The sequence below is a fragment of the Rhineura floridana genome, chromosome 11, assembly GCF_030035675.1.
Source record: "Rhineura floridana isolate rRhiFlo1 chromosome 11, rRhiFlo1.hap2, whole genome shotgun sequence".
NCBI classification, from domain to species: Eukaryota; Metazoa; Chordata; class Lepidosauria; order Squamata; family Rhineuridae; genus Rhineura; species Rhineura floridana.
This window is the reverse complement of record NC_084490.1, coordinates 32,987,022-33,011,618: the sequence shown is the minus strand read 5'-3', so window position 1 is coordinate 33,011,618 and position 24,597 is coordinate 32,987,022. Positions and strand designations below refer to the sequence as shown.

The 24,597-nt window shown below is 41.4% G+C and overlaps 1 protein-coding gene across 1 annotated transcript; it reads left to right on the top strand.

Moving 5' to 3' along the window:
- The first annotated feature begins 504 nt into the window (after positions 1-504).
- Positions 505-19,679, top strand: LOC133367829 (olfactory receptor 13A1-like). Its single transcript, XM_061591931.1, has 3 exons — positions 505-555; positions 1,634-1,689; positions 18,887-19,679. The coding sequence occupies exons 1-3, from the start codon at positions 505-507 to the stop codon at positions 19,677-19,679; spliced, it is 900 nt and encodes a 299-aa protein (XP_061447915.1).
- Positions 19,680-24,597: the final 4,918 nt, after the last annotated feature.

Genomic DNA, 24,597 nt, shown 5'->3' with positions numbered 1-24,597 from the left:
TAGGGGTTATGGTTTTGGTGTAGTCTTCGGGTCTTCCTGGTGTAAGGGACAATGGCCACAGACATGGGTGCAAGAAGGTTTAGACAAGGATCTGATCTTTCTGGATTTTTTTCCAATACTCGTGGCTGTCTATCTGTGGGCCTCGGAGCTCAGGAACTCCACAGTCCACTTTTGGTGTGATAACATGGCTACAGTCCAGGTTATCAATTCCCTTACATCCAGGAATGCCAGGGTCATGGGTCTCATCCGTTCCTTTGTTCTCCAATGCCTGCGCTTTAATTTTATGTTTCGGGCATGGAATGTTCCTGGCATTAATAACGATGTTGCTGATGCTCTGTCACGGAATCAGATGGATCATTTCTGTCAGTTGGCACCGTGGGCCAGGTCTCAGCCAGAAGCCATGCCCCCTGCGATTTGGGAGATTGGAGAACAGAGTCGGAAAGGGCCATAAGCCTTTCCATTGCCCCCAGCACGCTCACCAGTTATCGGAGGGCAGGTAGGGCGATGCAAGAATTCTGGGCCACCAACGGCTATGCCCCGGAGTGGCCTATTCCGGTAAGTCACATCATGGAATTCCTGGTGGACGGCAGGAGACGCGGCATGTCAGTCAAGGTAAGCTGGCGGGGCTTTCCTTTTTAGCGAAGGCTGGTAACGTTTCCAACGTTCCATTTACCCTTACTTGGGGGGAGGGGAAGTCTGCTCCTGTGACTGGTGGCCAAAAGAATGTGCCTCACACGTGGAGAGCCAGACTACAGAAGCAGAATGGAGGTGAAGAACTGAGGTGAATGGCGATGGTGTGTGTGCATGCGCATGCGTGCGCCTCCACCGCTTGTCCTGCCGCCCCTTCCTGCCTGCCTCCTCCTCTCCTCTCCTGCCTATCGCTGGCTGCCTCTCTCCTCCCTGCATGTCATTGCCTCTTCCCCGTGCCTGTTGCTGCCTCTCTCCTCTCTGCTTGTCGCTGCCTCTCCCCCTCGCCTGTCTTTGCCTCTTCCTTCCCTGGGTGTCGTTGCCTCTCCCCACGTGCGTGTCGTTGCTTCTTCCTTCCCTGCATGTTGTTGCCTCTCTCCTCCCTGCGTGTCATTTCCTCTTCCTTCCCTGCATGTCATTGCCTCTCCCCTCCCTAAGTGTCGTTGCCTCTTCCCCATGCCTGTTGTTGCCTCTCCCCTCCCTGCATGTTGTTGCCTCTTCCCCGTGCATGTCATTGCCTCCCTCCTCCCTGCATGTCAGTGCCTCTTCCCCGTGTGTGTTATTGCCTCTCTCCTCCCTGGGTGTCGTTGCCTCTCCCCACTTGCGTGTCGTTGCCTCTCTCCTCCCTGTGTATGGTTGCCTCTCTCCTCCCTGTGTGTCGTTGCCTCTCCCCACGTGTGTGTCATTGCTTCTCCCCTCCCTGGGTGTCGTTGCCTTTCCCCACGTGCGTGTCATTGCTTCTTCCTTCCCTGTGTGTCGTTGCCTCTCTCCTCCCTGGTTGTCATTGCCTCTCCCCACGTGCGTATCGTTGCCTCTTCCCTGCGTGTTGTTGCCTCTTCCCTGTGCCTGTTGTTGCCTTTCTCCTCCCTGGGTGTCGTTGTTGCCTCTCCCCACCCTGCGTGTCGTTGCCTCTCCCCTCTCTGTGTCTCGTTGCCTCTCCCCTCAGCACAGAGAAAAGGGTCCCCAAGTTATGCAAGAACAGACAATGTCAATAGTACAAGAGTAAGTAATTGTATTGGTAGAAATTATGATAGTACATAAGAAACAAAAAGTATTCAAATATATATATGAAATAGAGCAATATTAACAACATATGTGCAAAAAAGACTCAGGGAGCTTCCAGAAGATTTGTTTATTGAACATTCAACCTGATTTGTGGACTTCCAGGAAGGGTGGCTTCGCCTGTACTTGCTTTTTGAGACGAGCTCTCGTCTCAGAAGAAGCTTTTTCAGTTTGAAATCAGTCAGAATGTTCTTTTTGACTGGTAAAGATTTTCTCCCGGGCAGGGAGAAACGTAGAGATTAACCACAAAGCCTGTTTTTGTTGGGAGGACTGGATTTCATTAATTTATGAGAGAAAGTTCAGCCAACAATGCGGATGGACTTCCATCAAGCTCTAGCTGATTAAGCGACACATTTATCTTTTCTTCAAAGAAAAACGGACCTTAACAGGCAAGCATCCTTCTTTCTATTTTTTTCCACTTGGTTTAAATTGTTGCAGCAAAAAGAGATTTGTCAATGAATCAGCTATAAAGAACTTCTGGGTGAGTTATAACTTTTCTCTTTTACTCACGAAATTAAGGAGGAAAGAAATCGAAAAAGCTTATCTTTGTTTTTATTGCAAAAAGCTGGCCTGGAAGTGCATTCTAAAGATACTAATGGAAGAGGGATTTCTATTTCGAGGAGGGAAAAAATAAATAAATTTGATTTATGAACTTTGGAGTATTATATGTCCGGGACTATTTTCTTTTTGGTCTATTTCATTTTGACGAATCAGCTTGTTCACGACACCACTAACTGTTTTGATGCTGGGAACTAAAATTGTTTTGTATTCCTGAACATATAAGAGATAAGGCAGGTTGTACTGTCTACACTGATGTCAGCATGCCTGGAATATTAACCCAATTGTGGCTGAAATAATTTTTGTTTTTGTGGTTTTAAGAATGGCAACCAGGAAAGTGATTGAGACCATGGAAGAAATTATGTTTCAGAAAATAATGGGTGAGATTGAGATAACGAAACAAACCCTGAGACAGGGTAGATAGGAGATGAAAATTGAATTTAGCAAAATGACGCAGGAGCTTAAAGAAATAGGGGATTCTGTGAGAGAGGAGTTTGATGGGATTAGAGATGAGAAAAGAAAAATTAAAGGGAAGATACAAGCCCTGGAGACTGGAAGAAATATGGAATTGGAAAAAGATTTGGAGTTTACGGATGTTACAAATAAAGTTTACTGTTTGGAATTCAACGTTGTCTCTGAAGAAATTAATGAAGATATTAGTGATAAAGTTATCAATGTCTTGGATAATTTTCTGGGCTGGAATGATGTGATGGAGCTTGACATAGAAAAAATCTATGGAATTAAATACAGATATGTGACAATGGAAAAACTCTTAAGAGATGAGCCAGTGCATTTTGTAAAAAAGAAGAACAGGGATATGACTTTGCAACAATATTTCAACAACATATTCAAAATTGATGGCAAGGAAATATTTGTGATAAAAGAAATTCCCATCAGACTCTTATTATATGACTATGGCTATGACAGCAAGATTATCATGGGATACTGATAATGGATGAATGGATACTGAAACTACTGGACTTAACAGGACTATTGAAGATGGAAGATGGAATTAATATTGATAATGGAAGAATGGTTATGGAAATTATTGGACCTAATAGATTTGATGAGATGGATTAATCGATATGTTTATTTGGACTATGGCTATGATAACAAGATTATTATGGGATACTGATAATGGAAGAATGGCTATTGAAATTATTGGACCTAACAAATTTGAATTAGATGGATTAAGCGACATGTTTATTTGGAGAAAAATTGAAAGATATATCTCTCAAGGAATTGAAAACTCTCTTTGACTTTTTGTGGAAAGTATAAAATAATGTTTATGAGATTTGATGATTAATTAAGATAACTACTGAAGGAAAGTGATTTTATAATATAATTTTACAGACAGGATTGTTATATATTGTAGACTTATAACTGATCTGCGACAAATCGGAAGTCAACATTTTATTTTATTGTTTAATTATTTTTGTTTTGTTTTGTTTTTTGTCTTTGAAAATTTGAATAAAAAAAAATTAATGATAAAAAGAACATTCAACCTGATTTGTTTGCAGGGAGATTTGATGACATTGCATCAAAACAAGCCTTGTCCCTTTGCAGTGCATTTTCCTGTTACTTTTCTCATTGCAAACAAATCTGATATTCAGTGGAAGGTTTGTGGCGCAAGACCCCCTCATCAACTACAATTGTATAACCTGAGTTTGCTGGTATGTGACTGAGTCCCACCCAAAACTAGTGGCGGTCTGAAAGTGCCTTCATGTAGTAGCCAAAAATATATATTGGAAATGAAAATATTCTTTTCAAGTTGAAGCTAAGAAGAATGTATTACAGAGTTGTTGGACGGGATCTCCAGATTACATTCTGTTCCTTTGCTTCATCAAAACCAATTCAGAAGCAAGTGTGTAAATGTAACTCACATATAATAAATGAGTTCTTCTACATATCTTAGAGCACTATCACTTCTGCAAATATATCTGGATGCCTACTATGCAGGAAGTGAGGGGAAGGCAGAAGTGAAGAAGCCTAGGCCAGGGAGCTTGTGCCATCAGCTCCTGGGGTTGGCCTGGGAAATATTCTGTATTTGTTGCTTATTCAAAATATTTTAAATGCCTCTCTTCCCCCCCCCCATCTGTATATTGTTTTTTAAATAGTAGCAAAAGACAATTGGGTTGCATGATGAGGATCAAAAGTTCACAACACTCTTCACCCCTCCATAACCCCAAGAAATTGGTCCTAAATTGAAACTATAAAAAAGAACAAATATGACACATTGGCTGTACGTATGCATGCATGCATGTCCTCACACACAGAGTTAATTTTCATTTAGGCTGCCTATCTAATGCAGAAACATCATACATTTTGACTGTTATGTCCTTGAATATAAGAATCAAAACTGGTTATAGAAACAGCTAGCAGCCCTTGTTTGTGATCAGGGTGGTGGTGGGGAAAAGTCAGTGCAGTTATAAAGCCAACATTCCACAGTGCAGTCCATAAAGGTGTCAACAACAGTGGGTCTAGACATCAAGCAACTTTCCTCTGATGACAAGTTCAGATAGGCAGAAACAAGAGCCGTCTAAGAATTATGATCTGCACTGGCTGAGCTACATTCCAGTATTGCCATGTACAACTGAATGTTTACTCCTGTTGCAAACCATTGTTGTTATATGCCTTCAAGTCGATTATGACTTATGGTGACCCTATGAATCAGAGCCCTCCAATAGCATCTTTCATGAACCACCCAGTTCAGATCTTGTAAGTTCAGGTCTGTGGCTTCCTTTGGAATCAGTCCATCTCTTGTTTGGCCTTCCTCTTTTTCTACTCCCTTCTGTTTTTCCCAGCATTATTGTCTTTTCTAGTGAATCATGTCTTCTCTGTTGCACTGTGTGTGTTTGTGTGCTTAATTTAGTTTAAAACAACACAGCAGCAGCAGCAGAGTAACAGCAGATGTTGAAATGCGAGTGTGCCAGCGTGTGTGTGCGTTTACCTAAGAAAGCAGGCTTTTACCCTGCATCAGCATCACTGAGACTTGAGACTTGGTAAAATAAGAAAAGCTAGTTTATTTATAGAAATACATAGTAGATAGAAAGGCATACCTAGTTCTAACTAACTAGCTAAGTTGGAGGCGTAACACCCAGGTGCGGAAGTTAACCCCATGCTAGGAGAGAGAGCAGAGACAGAGAAGGAAGGAAGTGGAAAGGGCAGAAGGAGGAGGGGCAGGTAAGCTTCCCTAAAGACTTAACAGTCTAGCGACAGAAGGAAATCAGTCAGAGCATCACAGGTAAAGGTAAACAAGCCTATCCATCTGGAGGACCCTAGCTCTATCTCCCTTCTGGAACACAAACAAAAGAACAAAACAGGAGTTGCTCTTGCCCCACTTCCAACATTCTCATGATGTGTCCAAAGTATGATAACCTCAGTTTCATCATTTTAGCTTCTAGTGACAGTTCTGGTTTAATTTGTTCTGACACCCAATTATTTGTCTTTTTCACAGTCCATGGTATGCACAAAGTTCTCCTCCAACACCACATTTCAAATGAGTTGATTTTTCTCTTATCCACTTTTTTCACTGTCCAACTTTTACATCCATACATAAAGATCGGGAATATCATGGTCTGAATGATCCTGACTTTAGTGTTCAGTGATACATCTTTGCATTTGAGGACCTTTTCTAGTTCTCTCATAGCTGCCCTCCCCAGTCCTAGCCTTCTAATTTCTTGACTATTGTCTCCATTTTGGTTAATGGCTGTGCCAAGGTATTGATAATCCTTGACAAGTTCAAAGTCCTCATTGTCAACTTTAAAGTTACATAAATCTTTTGTTATTATTTTCGTCATCTTGACGTTCAGCTGTCGTCCTGCTTTTGTGCTTTCCTCTTTAACTTTCATTATTGTCATGATCTGTGGGTGGGTAGGAGGTGACAAGGGAGGAGGTGGAGAGTGGGACGGGGTGGAGTGGAGAAAAATATTTTTAAAAATGGAGTGGAGGGGAAAAGGAGCCAGAGGGCAAGAACATGGATAAAGGAGGAGAAGGAGGCAGAAGCAGAATGGAGATAAAGAACTGTGGAGGGGAAAGATGACAACGTGTCTGTGTGTGTTTGCACTTGGCACATAAAGTGGCCTCCACCACCCTCTCTGGCTACTGTGCTGCATTTGCAGTATTTTAACTTTTTTGCATCTCAGGGGAAAATGTTTGCTTGGGTGAGTGTCCCTTAGTTGGTGGCAGGGCAGGGGGCGGGAGATGGTTGAGTGAGAGAGATTATGCTTGCTGGCTGAGTGGGGGGGTTGCACTTGGTTTGACGTGCAAAGATCTGAGTAGTGGCCTCTGCCTCCCTCCCCAGCTCCCTTACCAGTGGAGAGACCACCATTGCTATCTTATGGATAAAAAGTATTATTCTACTACCTCTGTATGTGTGTGTTTATTTTTAATGTTGTTTTAGGCTACTTTGATGTGCAGCAGCCAAGGCCAGCACCCTGTAGATGTTTTTTTTTAAAGTAACTGAAATGTAACTGTAGTGATTACTTTTGAGAAAAAATAAAGTAATCAGTTACTTTCAGAGCCATTGTAACTGTAACTGTAATTACTACTTTTTTGGGCCATGTAACTGTAACTGTAATTTATTACTTTTTAAAAGTAATCTTCCAAGCTCTGTCAGTGCCTAACCTCTGCCCTGTACGGGCTTTGCAAGCATTTTTAACAGACAGGGGGTCTGGTGAGGGATATTTATTCACCCACGCAAACCAGGAAACCCTCTCCGTTTACCAGTTTTGGGCTTTAACAAAAAGGGCTTTACAGGTGATTGGCCACAACCCTGCACATTTTGGAGATGATTGGCTGTTCCAGAGGCCTGTCCAGCAAGGCTTTGCGGCTCGAGGACAGGATATGGGCTGCCTCTGGGGCTAACTTTTCTCATCTACCCAAGGGTTATTCAACCCCGGGTGGGGATGACGTGGGAAGGCCCCCCTACTCACCTACAAGGTGTGGCAGGGGTAAGGGGTAAGCAGATGGGCTTGCCCTTGCCCCAGTAGGGGCTGGTCGCCCAAGAGCTGTATGGCAAGCTACTTGCTTAGAGATAGTCCTGCACCTAGAATTTCCCTCTGCACGTCACTTTAAATTGGGTTTGTATGTTATAATTTAATAAAGTGGCCCTTGTTCAACCCAAGCTGAAGTGTCAGTGTCTTATTTCGCCCCTCCACTGCAACTGTACACCATATTCCAAATGCAGCTGCACATCGATTTATACAACAGCACTGTGACAAGGATGGAGGTGTGTTTTTGGGTGTACATGCATGCAACCTTGTGACTTCTGCATGGCTGGAATATAGCTGACTGTAAAAATGAAAGTCTCATCTCTTGCTCTGTTCACTTTCACCTCTGGCCACTTCCAGTTTTCTTCTAGCCCTACCAGTCCCTGGTGTGTGGCTCCTGAATGGTTGCCTATAGGGTATGCTTCTCTCAACCTGAAATAGTTTCCCCACTCCTATATATGTTTATTAATTTGTCTTTTCAATAAAAATAACATACCGAATAACAAATATTTGTGCCATCATCCAGTCAATGTTGAACACTTTTTAGTTTCTTTGACTTCTGTGGGAGAATTAAGCATGTGTCTAAAACCTTTCCAAAACTGAATGCTACGTTTGGCATTTGAAAATGTGCCAAATGCTGAAATGATGGGGGGGGAGAGGCTTCAGGAATAGAATGAATACTCACCACATTCCTCGTGATGCCTCAAAGTTCTTTCTCCCAGTGGTGCCATCACTTCATTAAAAGAAAGATTTCAAAGATATAGTGTGCTTTGTTAAGAAAGTAAATATATCTACAGGAGGATAGCACTAGTTGTCACCATTCTTCAGATTAATGGTCGACAATTGGTTTTCCTGATTTCCAGATACTGACAGAAATAATTTTTGGACATAAGAAAAAGAAAAAATAGCAGGAAAGAATATACAACACCTAATAGGAATGAAGGTATTATTTTAAAAAATAATCTGATTTTCTCTCATCTGCTTTCTTTCTCACACCTGCAAACAGGGCACCTAGCTTTGTGTTAATGAACTAAAATTTAATTAAAATCCTGAATTAATTGTACTTTCTTTTAAATGAACTGGGGGGGGAGAGAGATGAAACAATAATATTCCAAATAAGTGTTCAAGAACTCTGTCTTCAAAACCTGTTTAAACAAGGAATTGAATGACTGGGTATCTAAATTACTAGACGTGTTTCAATGATATGAATGGTAGGATAGAATTTGGGATGTAGCTTTTAAAAACTATTCTTATAAAATAAATAACATTTTTTTGAAAATAGATGCCTTTTCATTAATCACTGAAATACTTTCAAAATATTGTTCATTGTTGTTGTTGTTGTTTACAATTTACAAACATAATATAAAACCAGCTGAAATTGTTTCAAAAAGTAGAAAAAAATCAACTAGAGATAACTATAAAAACAATACAAAGTGAACACCTAAGGTTTATTCACTCATAGGCAAAAAACCTCGCGCTTTAAGAATGTACCTATAGCCTGCAGCTATTTCTATCAAACTTTAAAAAGCAGGGAAATTGGGCAGCTATAGTGAATGCACCAGGGGAGCAGGAGACCTGAACTCCTCTCTGAGATATTGGACTGCCCTACAAATTTGTCAAAATTGCAAACACAATTTGGGCTGGTCTTTCACAGTCCAATCCATTTCCTGTGTAGCTTGGAAGAATTTGATAATATGTGCCTCTGAGCATATGATGAGTGGTGGCACACCTGCCATCTCCAAAGATAGAGAATTATATTCTTCTGTGTTTGTTGATGTTCTTCTTACTTTGCTTCTTTTCTGTTTTACTGTTTCTACAGAGAATCTAAACTAGAAAATTTTATTTCCCTCACTATTCATCCCAGAAATCTGTGTCAAATTTATTTATTTTTTAATTTCAAAGCCTTTTTATTGGTCAGTGTCATATGATGGTAAAGAAGACAGCCTTTTGTGTTTCAAATTGGAAGTTATGTTCTATTTCTATTTTGGGTGCATTAACAGTGGAATCTGAAATTACAGTTTGATGTAAAATCAGACTGATTACACTATGTTGCTCCTTCAGCAATGACTCTAGCTGTTGGAAAAAAGAGGATGCATATTTTCAGCCTGCTGTTTAAACCACTTCATTTAAGGCAAGGTGGGCACAGTCAATTAAAAACATAGAGCACACCTAGCATTTTGCTAGAATATATTTCACCTACTGTTTTATCTTGTGCAAATTGAGACACTCCTGAGGTCGACTGGAGACTATTCTGCAGAAGTCAGTGCCATTGTTCCACTATTATGTTTGGATATTATTTAGTCTAAATTTTGCAAAGAGTTGCTGTACTTCACATATTCACAGAAATAGAAACAAACGAAAATGATTTCCTATAGGAAACGTCACTAAAATTGCAAAGGAAATCAGACATATTCAAAGTGACCATCTCAACTATATCAACTGTCTTAATAATGTTGCTTCTTCCCTGCTAAAACAAGACCACCACAGCACATGTCTTCTTTCTATTCTTTGGGCTGATTGCAGGTGTTGCCACCACTCACCATATGCTCAGAGGCACATGTTACCAAATTCTTCCAAGCTACACAGGAAGTGGATTGGACTGTGAAAGACCTACCCAAATGGTGTTTGCATTTTGACCAATTTGTAGGGCAGTACAATACCTCAGAGAGGAGTTCAGGCCTCCTGCTTCCCTGGTGCATTCACTATAGCTGCCCAATTTCCCTGCTTTTTAAAGTTTGATAGAAATATCTGCAGGCTATAGGTACATTCTTAAACTACAAGGGTTTTTTTGCCTATTAGTAAATTTCCCTGCTTTTTAATCCGGGAGGTAAGAAATGGGATCCTGTCCAAGTTTGCTGAGAATGGATTGATCATTTGCATGCTTATTGAATTCAATGGGATTTAGTCCCCTGCAATCATGCTTAGGATAGGTGAAACTGACCACAGAGGATGGGGAGGGGAGGAGGAGGAGGAGGCAGGGGAGGAAATACAGAGGGGAGGACTGGGATGGGAGCAGACAGGAGGGGGAGGGGTGCAGAAGGATAGGTTTGATCATTTGCATGTTTACTGAATTTACTCCCATGCAATCATGCTTAGGATAGGTAAAACTGACCGGGGGGAGGAAGGGAGGGCTGGAGTGGGCACAGGAGGAGGAAGGGAGAGGGGAGGAGAGGGGAAAGAGTGGGAAAGCAGGTCTGATCATTTGCATGCTTATTGAGTTCAATGGGATTTACTCCTATGCAATCTTGGTTAGGATAGGAAAAACTGACCATGGGAGAGGAGGAGTGGGAGTGGGAAGGGGAAGGAATGTATTGGAAGGGGGCAAAGGAAGGGGGAGGGGAGGAGAGGGGAGGGCAGATTTGATCATTTTCATGCTTATAGAGTTCAATGGTATTCACTTCCTTGCAATCATGCTTAAGAAAGGTAAAACTGACCATGGGGAGGAGGAAAGGGAGGGGTAGAGGGGAAGGGGAAGGAGGGGATTGGAAGGGGATGGGGATGGGGAGGGAGGGGCAAAGGAAGGGGGAGGGAAGGGGCAACAGGGAGGCGATAGGAGGGAGGAGACGGGAGGGTGGGTTTGATCATTTGCATACTTTTTGAGTTCAATGGGATTTTTTTCTATGCAGTCATGTTTGAAAATGGAAATGGACTCCCTTCAAGTCCATCCCCACCCATGGCGACCCTTTGAATAGGGTTTTCATGGTAAACGATAGTCAGAAGTGGTTTCACCATTGCCTTCCTCTGAGGCTGAGAGGCAGTGACCGGCCCAAGGTCACCCAGTCAGCTTCATGGCTGTGTGGGGATTCGAACCCTGCTCTTCCAGGTCATAGTCCAACACTGACCCAGGGAAGAGGCAGGGAGGAGAGGGGGAGGGGGAGGAGATTGGGTGTGTGGGCACTGAGCAGAAGGGAAGCCCCTTTCTTTCCTAAAGGAAAACATTGTAAACAGTATCATTCTTTTTCAGGCTTTCCCCCACCTTTTTATTCTACCGCAGGCACATGTAGCCTCCCACCAACATTTAAACCAAAGCTTTCCCCAGCCACATCCACACCAGGCCTTTATTTCACTTTGGACAGTCATGGCTTCTCTCAAGGAATCCTGGGAAGTGTAGTTAGTGAAGGGTGCTGAGAGTTGCTAGGAGATGCCCTGATCCCCTCACAGACTTCCATCAGAGTGGCTGACTGTTAAACCAGTCTGGCCTGTGGAGCTCTCTCAGTGGAACAGGAGTCTCCTCTCAGCACCCTTCATGAACTACACTTCCCAGGGTTCTCTGAGGGAAGCCATGACTGTCCCAAGTGAAATCAAAGTCTGGCATGGGTGTGGCCCTCTGATTAGGCAAGCCCAGCAGCTGGGAGGCTTTTAGAATTCTTATTTATTTTATTTATTTTTTATTTATTTATTATTTCAATTTATATACCGCCCTTAGCAGAATAGCTCTCAGGGCGGTGAACAAACAAGATAAAATACAATATATCATAATAAAAATCATAAAAACATATACAAACAAACAACAAAAAACACTACAAAAACACAATACGACAAAAATTAAAAATACGGATTAAAAGATTAAAATGGTTAAGAAAATTAATTCTGACAGTTGGTTCTTACTGAGCATGCCCCGAGTTATCATAGGGTCCCAGCCAAAATTTATTAAATTAATTACAAATCAGCGAGGCATTTTTTTCAACTTTTAAATTGCAGTAGATGAAGGTCAGAGTATGGAGCAACGTCAGTATTAGGATTACAGGTACTCTGTGAACATGGCTGATTTTTAATGAATTTCAACAGATTATGAGAACTCTGAGAAAAACAGTCCAAAAGGGCTCTGAGGTTTTTTTCTCTCTTTGTAGACTTTGAACTGTCTATTGTCTCTGACTGTTTTGTGTATCACCATGATAATTGACAGGGTATTTAAGCAAGCATTTCTGAGTTCAGGACTATAAGTTTTGTACGGTTTAGTTTTGAAATGAGCTTACAGGAAGCCTCAGAATGGCATGGGGGGCATTTTCCATTTAACATTGCGGAATGTGAAAAATCCCCTCTGGCTACACTATACAGCCACTTTTGTGGCTCTATAATATGACACTATTTTCACTGGAATATATCTTGGCTAATATGTGAAACATACTAAGAAGGACACTTCACTTCTTACATTTTTATTCTCTTCTTTTTTATTGTTATTTTCTTTTTATCTTAGATTTTTTCTCCTTTTCTTAGTTACCCCCCCTCATTTACTTTGTTTAAATCTATTGTGTGTCTTTAGGATCATTACAAGTAAGATATATCAATGACAACATCTCTGTTATAATGTGGATATCAGCTTATGCATTTTTGTTGAAGAGTGGTGTCATTTTTTTTATCATAGTTATGCTGTAGTTTATCTATTATTCAATCACCACTTCCCCTTCTTATTAACATGGTGGGTGAAGTTCTTACCTTATGTTCAGTAACATTTGGTAGAGGTCTTCAGCACTGAGACAGATATGTGTAACATTGGGTTGTAGCCTCAGATGGCCTATATATCATATGCTGACCGTTTCTAATATAGTTATGGAAAGTAAGATGGTATATTTCAGTTTCCAGTATCAGTATCAGGCTTTGGCTGCTCCTCACCAACACCAAAACATTCCATGAACAGATAGGCGAGTATCCTAAGATACGTATTTTTCTCCTCATCCTACAGTCATTGTGTATCTCAAAATGCCTCTCTAGATGGTCAGGAGAGCTATGGAACAATGTGAAATGGGGTACAGGGTGCTGCTGGAGCTGGAATGGATAGGAAACATTCCTTCCATGATCTTCCTTGAGCTAATTTGTGGGAATCTAAGATTGACTTTGAGTGAATACCCTGCTCTGCTACCATTCCCCCTCTCACAGTGTTCAGAAGAATTCCCTGACCCTCCTAGAATGCAGGTGTCCATAGAACAATAAAGGTCTCTTCCATGAAGTTCCTCAAATTAACCTGTTTTAGGATCCAAGTCATAAACTGTTGGTTGTCAGAAGAGAGATTAATGGCAGATGGGCACACATAGCATTCATCTTTCTACTTTGGCTGTGTGATATTTAGTTTCTAAGATGGTGAACAGAGAATTACCTACCTACCTGTCTGTCTGTCTGTCTGTCTGTCTCTCTCTCTCTCTCTCTCTCTCTCTCTCTCTCTCATCTATCTATCCATCTATCTATCCATCTATCTATGTATGTTGTGTGTGTATGGGGAGAGAGCAGAGCCTGTTGGATCTGTTTTACTAAAATAATATCAGTGTTGTGGTAAACACTATAGAAACTTTTTTACAGAAGCCAAGTCCTTGGGCTGGATGCAGACTTAAGATAGCTGCATTTACTTCTCATTGAATTTGTGGGACATATTAGGGATGACTAACGTTTCACACTGATTTCAGTGAGACCAAACCTTTGCTACCAGCTTATAATATAAAAATTATCTTTGCAGCTGTAATGGTTTAAATGACTATTAGACTATTGCTGCAGATGTGGTGGTGTTTCTGCCAGACTGTACAGCCCTGTGACAAGGGGATGTTGCACTGGATTGTACTCTTGAGGTTATTTTTTTTTTAAAAAGTTAACCATTCTGCTAACTATTCCCTCTAAACTCTTCACACTAGTATTAATCATTTTATTTTGGATTCAAAAATTCCTAGAATCATGTTCCAAGCTACACCGAAAAACAAAACAGAACCAAATATTGTGGCTTGGTAGTGTTTGGTATTAACCATTATTATTCAGCAGCTTGTTGTCTGCAGTGACCCAGCAGAATCAAAGTGCCCATTCAGAAGTAGAGCAAATAAATTCCCAAGATCAGATGTTGTTGGACCCTTGCCATTGACCACGCTAGCTGGAGCTGATGGGACAACATCTGGAGGGCCACCATGCATTAGATGAATGAATATGGAAATTAGAAGTAATGCAGTTAGGGATGTGATATTGCAAATATTGGCAAATATTTAACCATTACTAGCTGCAGGAATCTCTCCATTAATGTCTATTTTCTTTGAATTGGTTGCAGGAAGCTAAAATGTACTATGTGACTGTAATATGTAGAGCAGTGGTTCCCAACCTGGGGGCCACGAAGTCTTCACTCCCTCGACACTGTCTGCTTTCCACTGCCACTGCAGATGACACCTCCCCATTGCTCCAAACAAGAGGGGAGGCCTTTTCTGAAGCTCCAGAGCATCTTTCAGGCACACTAAGGGCAGGCATCTGCCTATAAAATACATGTCAGATGCCAAAGCAGCATTTTAAACTGTTTTATTAAATTATCAGAACTAATGATATATACGTATCCTTATATTTGAGGAGGAGAGGAGATACTGAACAACTGTAGTTCACAATGATATATTTTATCAGAGATTCAAGAATGAAGATAGCAATTCAGGTAACTTGAGCAAAGGTTTTAATAAGAACATGTCAGATAAACCAATGAAAGGCCATATGTCATCATGGCCAGACTTTTTAATCAATGTTGAATCAATCAAGAGAAAAGTTTGACAAGATTCTGTACTTAAGGCACTTTTACCTTTCATTATCCAATGCATTTTGTTGCAGATGTCAGCAAGACTACAGTTTTTGAACGTATTTGGTGAACTTGTAATGACATACTGTTTTGAGCTAAGGTCAGTTCAATAAAAGCAAATGGCCCGGGACCCAATTTTACCCCTCCAACTCTCTCTATCCACATCTTGGGACTCTTTCCAAGCCATTCTTCCTGTCAGGTCAAACCTTCTGTCTCTAGGCCACACCCGTCAATGGTCCTGATTGACAATGTCTTCATATCCTTTTCCATGACTGGAATGTTTCCTTGATCTGTGCTAAGGCCTTTTGCTTGCGTGGATAAAGGATGGGAAATTGTGAGTATGGAGGGCTGCATAAACCTTTGTATGGGTGGAATGTAGCCTACTGTACAAGGAAAGAGTCACATATTAAACACTATCCAGCCTTTTGTCTCTGGTCCCTACCTACCACTGGAATGTGGTTCCCAGAAGACAGCACACTGGAAAATGCAATTCTTCAGCTGAAAATATTCCCATCCTCATCTTACCTTGAGGTTGGATGGATTGTTATCACTTAAGAGTACAAAGTTGGGGGTACTGCTTGGCAGTGGCTCCGCTCCTACTTGGTGGGTCGCCACCAGAAGGTAGTGCTTGGGGAACATTGCTCGATGCCCTGTACTCTCCATTGTGGAGTCCCGCAGGGATCAGTACTGTCCCCCATGCTTTTCAACATCTACATGAAGCTGCTGGGTGTGGTCATCAGGAGTTTTGGGGTGCGTTGCCATCAGTACGCTGATGACACGCAGCTCTATTTGTCCTTTTCATCCTCTTCAGGTGAGGCTGTTAACACGCTAAACCGCTGCCTGGCCGCGATAATGGACTGGATGGGAGCTAACTCCAGACAAGACCGAGACGCTGTTGGTGAGCGCCTTCTCTGCCCAGATGGAGAATGTTCATCCTGTTCTTGATGGGGTTACACTCCCCTTGAAGGAACAGGTGCGTAGCTTGGGGGTTCTTTTTGATCCTTCCTTGTCACTTGAGGCCCAGGTGGCCTCGGTGGCACGGAATGGTTTCTACCATCTTCGCCTGGTAGCCCAGCTACGTCCCTATCTGGACAGTGACGACCTCGCCTCAGTTGTTCATGCTCTGGTAACTTCTAGACTGGACTACTGCAATGCGCTCTACGTTGGGCTGCCCTTGAAGACTGTTCGGAAACTACAACTAGTCCAGAATGCAGCGGCCAGATTGCTGACGCGGACCAGAAGGTCCGCTCATATAACACCTGTTCTGGCCCATCTGCACTGGATTCCTGTTTGTTTCCGGGCTAGATTCAAAGTGCTGGTTTTGACCTATAAAGCCCTACACGGCATGGGACCGCAATACCTGGTGGACCGCCTCTCCCAATATAAACCTACCCGGACACTACGCTCAACATCTAAGGCCCTCCTCCAAGTGCCATCCCATCGAGAAGCTTGGAGGGTGGTGACTAGAACCAGAGCCTTTTCCGTGGTGGCCCCCGAACTGTGGAACAGCCTCCCCGATGAGGTGCGCCTGGCGCCGACGCTACTATCTTTTCGGCACCAGGTGAAAACCTTTTTATACTCCCAGGCATTTTAAAGTGTGTTTTAATAGCATTTTCATCATTATTTGTATTTTGGATGTTGTTTGGTTCTTTTATTGTTTGTTTGTTTTGTTTTCTTGATTTATTGTATTTATTGTATTTATTGTATTTATACATTGCATGTTTTTTATCTTTTTGTACACCGCCCAGAGTGCCTTCAGGCTTAGGGCGGTATATAAATAAAATAAATAAATAAATAAATAAATAAATTAGTCCCTGCTTGTTGTTGTTATGTGCCTTCATGTCGATTAAGACTTATGGCGACCATATGAATCAGCAACCTCCATTGAGGCCTTTCTCTCTTTTTGACTAGAGGTATTGTCTTTTTGCATTCTTCCTTGATAACGTCTCTGCCTTCACTCCATAGTTTTTCTTCTTCTCTGTCAACTAAGTTTAAAGCCTCAAATCTGTTTCTTACAGTAGGGCCGCATTCATATGGCAGGTTAGGTCCCAGGACCCCTGCCGAAAAGCAAAAACCACTGAAAAGCAGATGAGCTGTAGTGCGGGTGTCTGGAACCTAACCCACTGATCGTGCCGGAGGAGAAGCACTACAGCTGAACTTCTGCTCCTCCAGCACGATCAGTTCGAGTGTGGGAGTCTGATTGTGCCAGAAGAGATCAGCTGTAATGCTCTACAGCTGATCTTCCCTTCCTCCAGCGAGATCAGCTGGAGCATGGGGAGATCCAGCCCCCCTCCAGATGATCTCCCCGCTGGCACTGTATTCACGGTTTGCCATAAAGCAGGGCACCAATAAGCAGGGCCCTACTGTATTTGATCTTTATATTCTTCTGGTTTGTTACTGAAATTGTATTTTGGCATTATGATTGCTTTCTTTTTCTTTTTTAGCTTAGATACCAAAAACAGTAAGATAGAGATAGTCCATCTTTAAGAGAATGGAAAAGCAATATATTGCACAGTAAATCATCATTATTAATATTAATATAAAATCATTAATATTATTGCTCTTACTATTACCATTATTGTTACTTAACTTTTGGGACATGGGCAGGAAACAAAGTTAACTAATAATAATGGTGATAGTAAGAGCAATAATATTGCACAGGAACCCTGGGTGGCAAAGTAGAAAATCCTAATAAAAAGCCTTGAAAGGGGAATGTTATATTTAAAAAAGTTTCATTGGAATAGCAGAATAAGTTTAAACAGTATTGAAATCTGACAAGTCAATATCATTTTCTAGAAATAAGCTGTTAGAAGTTGTAGAATAAAGTTGAATAAAAAAGAATTGGACTATATTAATTATATTTAGATGATGTAGTAACCTAAGTACTTTGTGTTTCTTTTCATTTGTTTAAATTACTATTACATCATGTAAATGTAACTATGATTTGTTTTCAATCCCTCTGTATTTGATCTGAGGTGGTTTTTGTTCTAATCTATTTCATTAATAAAACTTTTACAAACTGGTTTAACCAGAACACATGGTGAAATGAACCTGTTTACAGGGAAATAATGTAAGATATCAACTCAGCTAGTGCACTGCTATGCAGGTTTTCCTTGAAACAAGTCACACCATCTTCAATTGAGCTTACTCCATAGTGAGCTACTGGAAACAAATGATTATGCATGATGAATTAGTCCTTTAAGGATTTATATCCATATAAACATTCAGAGGGTTCTGCACATGATCAGTTTTCCCTAAGTAGATTGATATAGCTGCCTGTGCAAAGTGTAATTGTTAGTTTATTTTAAATTACAGACATTTCATTACATTTTCAGTCAGTTATGGTGAATTAACAAGATCATAGACAAACATTCTGACCACAGAGACTTTCCAAACTGGGGGAAAATATCAGTGTGTCTTAACAAATGCTCACATTTACCTACAAACGATGTAAACCAGGTTAAACATTAGATCACCCCGGAAATCATTTCTGGTACTCATCCTCATCAAGGAATGGCAAATGTAAGAAAGGATTGATCATGGTGCTCTTTTGACAGGTCCTGGGTCCCTGCTTACATAGGAACCCCATGTGTCTTTTCTTGCGGGGGTAGGGCTGACTATCTTGGGATTGTTTGATGTCAATGGGACTTATATCTAACTAACTGTGCATGGAATTGTATCTCAGGGTCAACATTTTCTGAGATTTCAGACTGGTTTCCCATAATCTTGCAAATGACTGAAGAAGTCAAACAGATGCCAATTTTCTGCATTTTGAACAGAAAGAGAGAAAGGGATAGAAGGAAAGAGTGAATGAAAGAGAAAGGCATGAGCTTTGTATGAATTATGATAATTAATTCAACTTACAATACAAATTATCTGTTTAGGACACTGACATCAGAGATGTTGAAATAAAGAACCAGTCTACTACTATGGAGTTTACACTGACCGGTCTCACAAGCTCTGCAGAATTAGAGACACTTCTCTTTGGGGTATTTGCATTCATCTATGCTACTGCTTTAGCTAGTAACCTCCTCCTCATCTTTACCATATGCACTTCCAGGAAACTCCACACTCCCATGTACTTCCTGCTCATCAATTTGTCCTTAGTGAATCTGTTTTCCATCTCAATTACAACTCCAAAATTGCTCCAGACTCTTTGGACCCACAGAAAGACCATCTCTTTTTATGGTTGCATTACACAGGTATTTTTATTCATATGGAGCTTGGGAACAGAGCTTTTAATCCTCTCATTTATGGCTTTTGACCGTTATGCTGCTATTTGCCATCCTTTGCAGTACGCAGTCATCATGAGGAAGGAAGTGTGTGTTGGCATAGCCAGTGGACTGTGGCTTGCTGGGATGGTCAATTCTGCTGTTCATGCTGGAAATATGTTGAAGCTTTCCTTCTGCAAGTCTAACATAATTGAACATTTCTACTGTGATCTTCCCCCACTTTTAAAGCTCTCATGCTCTGACACCAACCTGAATGAGATGATGATTTTTGTGGCAGATGTGATTTATGCGGGTTGTAGCTGTGGGTTAACGTTAACATCTTACTGCTTCATCCTGAGAGCTATCTTCAGAATTCGTTCCACTGAAGGGAAGATGAAAGCTTTCTCCACATGTTCCTCCCATCTCACTGTAGTCAGTTTTTTCTTCTTTTCAGTCTTTTACACATATATAAGGCCCAGCTCAGACAACTCTCTAGACCAAAACAAATATCTTTCTCTCCTTTTTACAGTGGTAACGCCAGTTGTTAATCCACTCATATATTCTCTGAGAAACAAAGACGTAAAAGAGGCACTTAAGACAATTACTAGAAGATTCAGACTGCTCCAAAGACCTGAAGTTTGATCTTCAAAGGTCTTTTATATCAATGCTGCTGCTGCTCTGTTGCTGTTAAGGAGAGGAGGTGAACAAGAGAAAAGTTGGCAGAAGTAAACTGTTGGATTGTTGATGTGCACCAAAATATGCTCCATATGATTGGAAATCGTGGAACATAAAATGCAGGCTTCCTTTAATCTGTATGCATAATAGCATTTCATTGAAAATACATCCAAGTGGATCCTAAAACCTTCCTCTTCATTACTGGCTTGTGTTTTGAAGAGAAAACCATGTGGCTCAATAGACACATGAGTTCTTCAGAAATAATGTTGTGGTTTCCACAAAGAGGTGTTTCCTGCAGGTATCCTATGTCTAAGGCCCCTGACTAGGTTTATCATGTTCTTTCCCAAGCCTGGGGCCTATAAATGCTCTGAGGCATGATTGAAGCCATCATATTTCCAACCACATTCTTTCCTGACTTGTACCCTGACTCTACATCATGTTGGAAAGTAATCTTGCTGCTCTCAGGAAGTAGATGGTGTAGAAGCCTGAGTGACTGTATGACAGGGAAGCAAGTGGAGACAGTTTCATTTATAAGCTGTCATTTGTCTTGAGATGTGACTAATTATGACCTCTTTATTTATTTTCCCTCTTGTCATGGTCATAAAAATGTGTAGTGCTCCCAAAAGCCAGATTCTGATAACCGCTCCTATTAAACTTCCACATTGTCTTTTCTTGTACTCCATGTTGAAAATGCAACCTTGATACATGTCAGGGGTCACCCATGTTGCAGGCACACATGCACCTGCAGACGCCTTCTTTGCAACCACAGTGTCTCCTCCCCCTGCTGAACTTAGGCTTCAAAGAAGCATTCTATCATATCCAATAAAATAGTGCATTGTGTGCTTGATTGCAGTGTGTGTGTGGTACACGTGACAGTTTCTCCAGTTTGCAAATATGTCCATGGACCCAAAAACATGGCTACCTGCTACTGCATGCAGAGGGAGAGCAGCCCCACACCATGCATTTAAAGCACATGACTTCTCTCAAAAATCATGGGAACTAGTTTGTTCAGAGTGCTGGGAATTTGTAGTTCTGTGAAGGGAAAATCATAGTTCCCAAGGTTCTTTGGGGGAAAGCCTTGGGCTTTAAATGTGTTAGATGTGATTTAAATGCATAGTGTGGATCAGACCACAGAGGAGGAAAAAGGGATGGAGACAGACATTGGCGGAACGGAGATAGATGAATCAACTAAATATGTATCTTGAAAAATTATTCAGCAACAAACTATCTGTCTAGCTCACTGGATGAAGCCCACTGAAATAAAGAACCAGTCAGACATTTTCCTGCTGATTGATTTAACAACTCCCCTGAACTGTAGACTCTTCTCATTCCTTTACTCATATTCATATGTGCTAAAGCATTGGCAGGGAACTTCCTCCTCATTTCTACCATATGTACTTTCAGAAAAATCCACACTCTCACGTACTTCCTGCTTATCAACTTTTCCTTGGTGAATGTATTCTCCATCTCAGCTACAATTCCTCAATTGCTCCACACTCTTTGGACCCACAGAGAGACCATCTCTTTTTATGGATGCATTACTCAATTCATTTGTTCAAATGGCTATTGGTAACAGAACTTCAGATTCTCATATGTATGGCTTTTGACTGCTGTGCTGCTATCTGACAACCTTTATGGTATACAAACATCATGAGGAAGGAAGTATATGTTAGCATAGGCACTGGAGTGTGGGTCATAGCGATGGTCAATTCTGCAGTTCATGCTGGACTTGTGCTGCAACTGTGGGCTGGTTAACATTGAGTTTTAGTGTGAGTCTGGTGCTACTTGCATCCTCATTAAATTTTCATGGTTGGCATGCAATCAGCAGCTATCACACAGTTTGCCTGCATCAAGCCAATCAAATTATAATCCAAAAAAGGAAGGAAATCCATCTCCGGTTTGTATCTCTAGGGCTTGCAGACACTTTGCTCCGATTAGGGTTGCCAGGTTCATGACCTGAGACTGACCCTGTATCTTTAGAAGAAGGGAAAGTCAGACAAGTGCAGGTGTTCTTGCAACACTGTAATGGGAAAATCCACAAGGTGGAATTCTCCCTTCCCCCTGCACAACTTTTAAAGATACAGAAGACCTCTTGGAAGCTGGGCCTGGCAACTTTGTTCCTAAAAGTGGAAAGAAACTCAAGGGCTAAAGTCACTATGAAATGTATCTATGTATTTTACTTCCAACATTTATATACCACTTTATTTTAAAAACCTCAAGGCAGTTTACAAAATGAATTAAAACAATAAAACTATTGGCAAAAAACAGGTAAAAATTGGTATTTATAAACATTCCAAATAATAAAACCAACCATGTGTTAAACATAGATAAAATACATAATAGCTTCTACATGCCTAGGTTGGTTTGACTAAACAAAAGAAATGTTTTTAGAAGGTGTCAAAAAAGCTATAATGAAGGTGCCTGTCTATTATCAATTGGCAGGAAGTTCCAAAGCATAGGCGCTGTCTGTGATGTTCCTGCTTGTATTGTAAATATGGTAAGTGCCGGTTATATAGAAGACATATGTAAGTGGAGTGAAAGAGGAGGGGGAGTACATGAGCAGTAGAATGCTGGATGATTGGCTGAGCGTTTGAATGGCTGGGATTATAAATGGAAGAATGACAGTTGAATCAGGGTGGTGGATGTTGGAGGTTTAGAGAGGTGTTTGGAGGTTGGTGTTGTTGAGAGTGAGTCAGAGTTCTGAGGCAATTAATGAGAAGTAAAGTACATGTCAGAATATAGATGAAACCATATGCTTGTAAACAAAGTCTTAAGTAATCTTGTTATTTCTAATACTTAATAAATATTTCTTGGTTAAACAAAAGCCTGATTCCTTTAGCTGGGAAACACAAACTAGGGGGGGATAGCAAGTAACCAAGGCTGAACAGTTGTATCAAATGGTGGCAGTGGCGGAGCAGAGGAAATTGTATCCAGTACCACAGAGGAAACCCAGGGCTGTAAGCTTCAGAATCAAGGGGCTGCAGGGGTTTTTAGAAATTACCTATACCCAGTGATACAAGGTATCGGAATAGCCAGGCAGAGACTAGGCACAGTCTATTGGCTAAAGGGTTACAGAGTGTCGGGTAGTGTGGCCTAGCAGGGGGATCTGTTGAGATCTGTGCTAGAGCTGTAAAGGGTAAGAAGGAAACCTGATGTTCCTGTCTGCTGGTAGCCAGAAGTGAGAGCTTCACAGGTGGTGCTGGGGAAGGACGTCACACTGTCACACTATTGATTTCTTACAAGAGCAGAACAAGTACTGTCATCCAGTGTTAGGAGACAGAACTGTACATCTTCAAATTGGGTGGGTGGGGAGGGGGATATCAATTTGTTTGGACACTTGCCCAAAGAAAGTAACACCTCCCTGCAGATAGATTAGCACATCAGGAAGTTTCTAATGCATTTCATGATTCTGGGTTTCTGTCTGCAGGGAACTTTTAATGGAAAGGGTCATTTGGAGATGTGATTTTGCCACACACCATCTGAAGGAGTTCACTCCATTTCTACCACTTCAGAACTAAACATAAGAACAAAATCACAGTAGAAAACATAAAGAAGGAGGCTCAATGAATGTAGGATGAATCAGGAAAAGGCAAAACTAAAAATCAAAAGTGCTAGGAAGTCATCAAGAGGGAAGATAGTCAGGTACAAAGCGCTGACCACCCTCCTCAATCTATCCACCCTTTTGTCTTCACAATCTAGCATTCCCACCACTATCACATTGCTGCTTCTTGATTATTGTTATTTTTACAAAGCTCAGCATGTTGGCTAAGGCTGGGGTCCACATACTGCAGCTGAAATGTATTTATTTATTTATTATTGCATTTATTTCCCACATTTCCTCAAAGTTGCTCAAGGTGGTGCATATGGTCCCCCCCATTCCATTTTATCCTTACACCAACCCTGTAAGAAAGGTCAGGCTGAGAGACTGTCTGGTCCAAGGTCACCCAGTGGGCTTCATGGCTGGCTGGAAATTTGAACCTGGATCTTAGTCGAACACTGTAACCCACTGATGTTGGGAGACAGGACTGTATATCTTCAGAGTGTGTGGAAGGGATTCCGATTTGATTGGACCTTTGCATAAAGAAACACCTCCCTGTCTGCAGGGAGATTTTTATGGAAAGGTTTATTTGGTGATGTGATTTTGTCATGCACCATATTTTCAATTCACAGAGACTAATATTACACTGGGGGGGTTCACAATTTTTTTTGAGCTTACAAGGGGGGTCCTGTAATCATAAAGGTTGGGAACCACTGCACTACAATAAATTTTACTCAGCACCAGAGTATGAAGAAAGAGGTCTGAAGCAACAAGGCTGAGGCCTGTAAAGGCCTAGGCCTTCCCTATACATTCAGCAAGCTTTTGGGACTACTGATAGTCCTGGGACTACTGATAGTCCCACGAGAACTGTAATGTGAGTGAGAAGATTATTTCCCACCTGTTCCTATCTGGGGCTGCATGCTGCCCAACAACAATACCCCACAATTACAGCATGGGGTTAGGTTTTCCTGACATCTCCTGGTAGGGCAGGAAAAATCCGTGTCTGAAACCATTGAGAGTTACTGCCAGTCAGTGGAGATAATAATGAGCTAATTGGACCAATGGTATGGAACTGTAAGACAGTTCAGATGTTGTTTTACTAAATATGTCACACTGATTGCTCTTTTATTCCCCCATATTATTCTCCATGTCATTCAGTGTACTAGGCTGAACCCTGCGGAACTCCCCCCCCAATAAAAATTAGACTGGCACCCTCCCTGGACGTTAGGCACATCGCAGAGCTTGGAAAAGTTACTTTTTTGAACTACAACTCCCATCAGCCCAAACCAGTGGCCATGGTGGCTGGTGCTGATGGGAGTTGTAGTTTTAAAAAGTAACTTTTCCAAG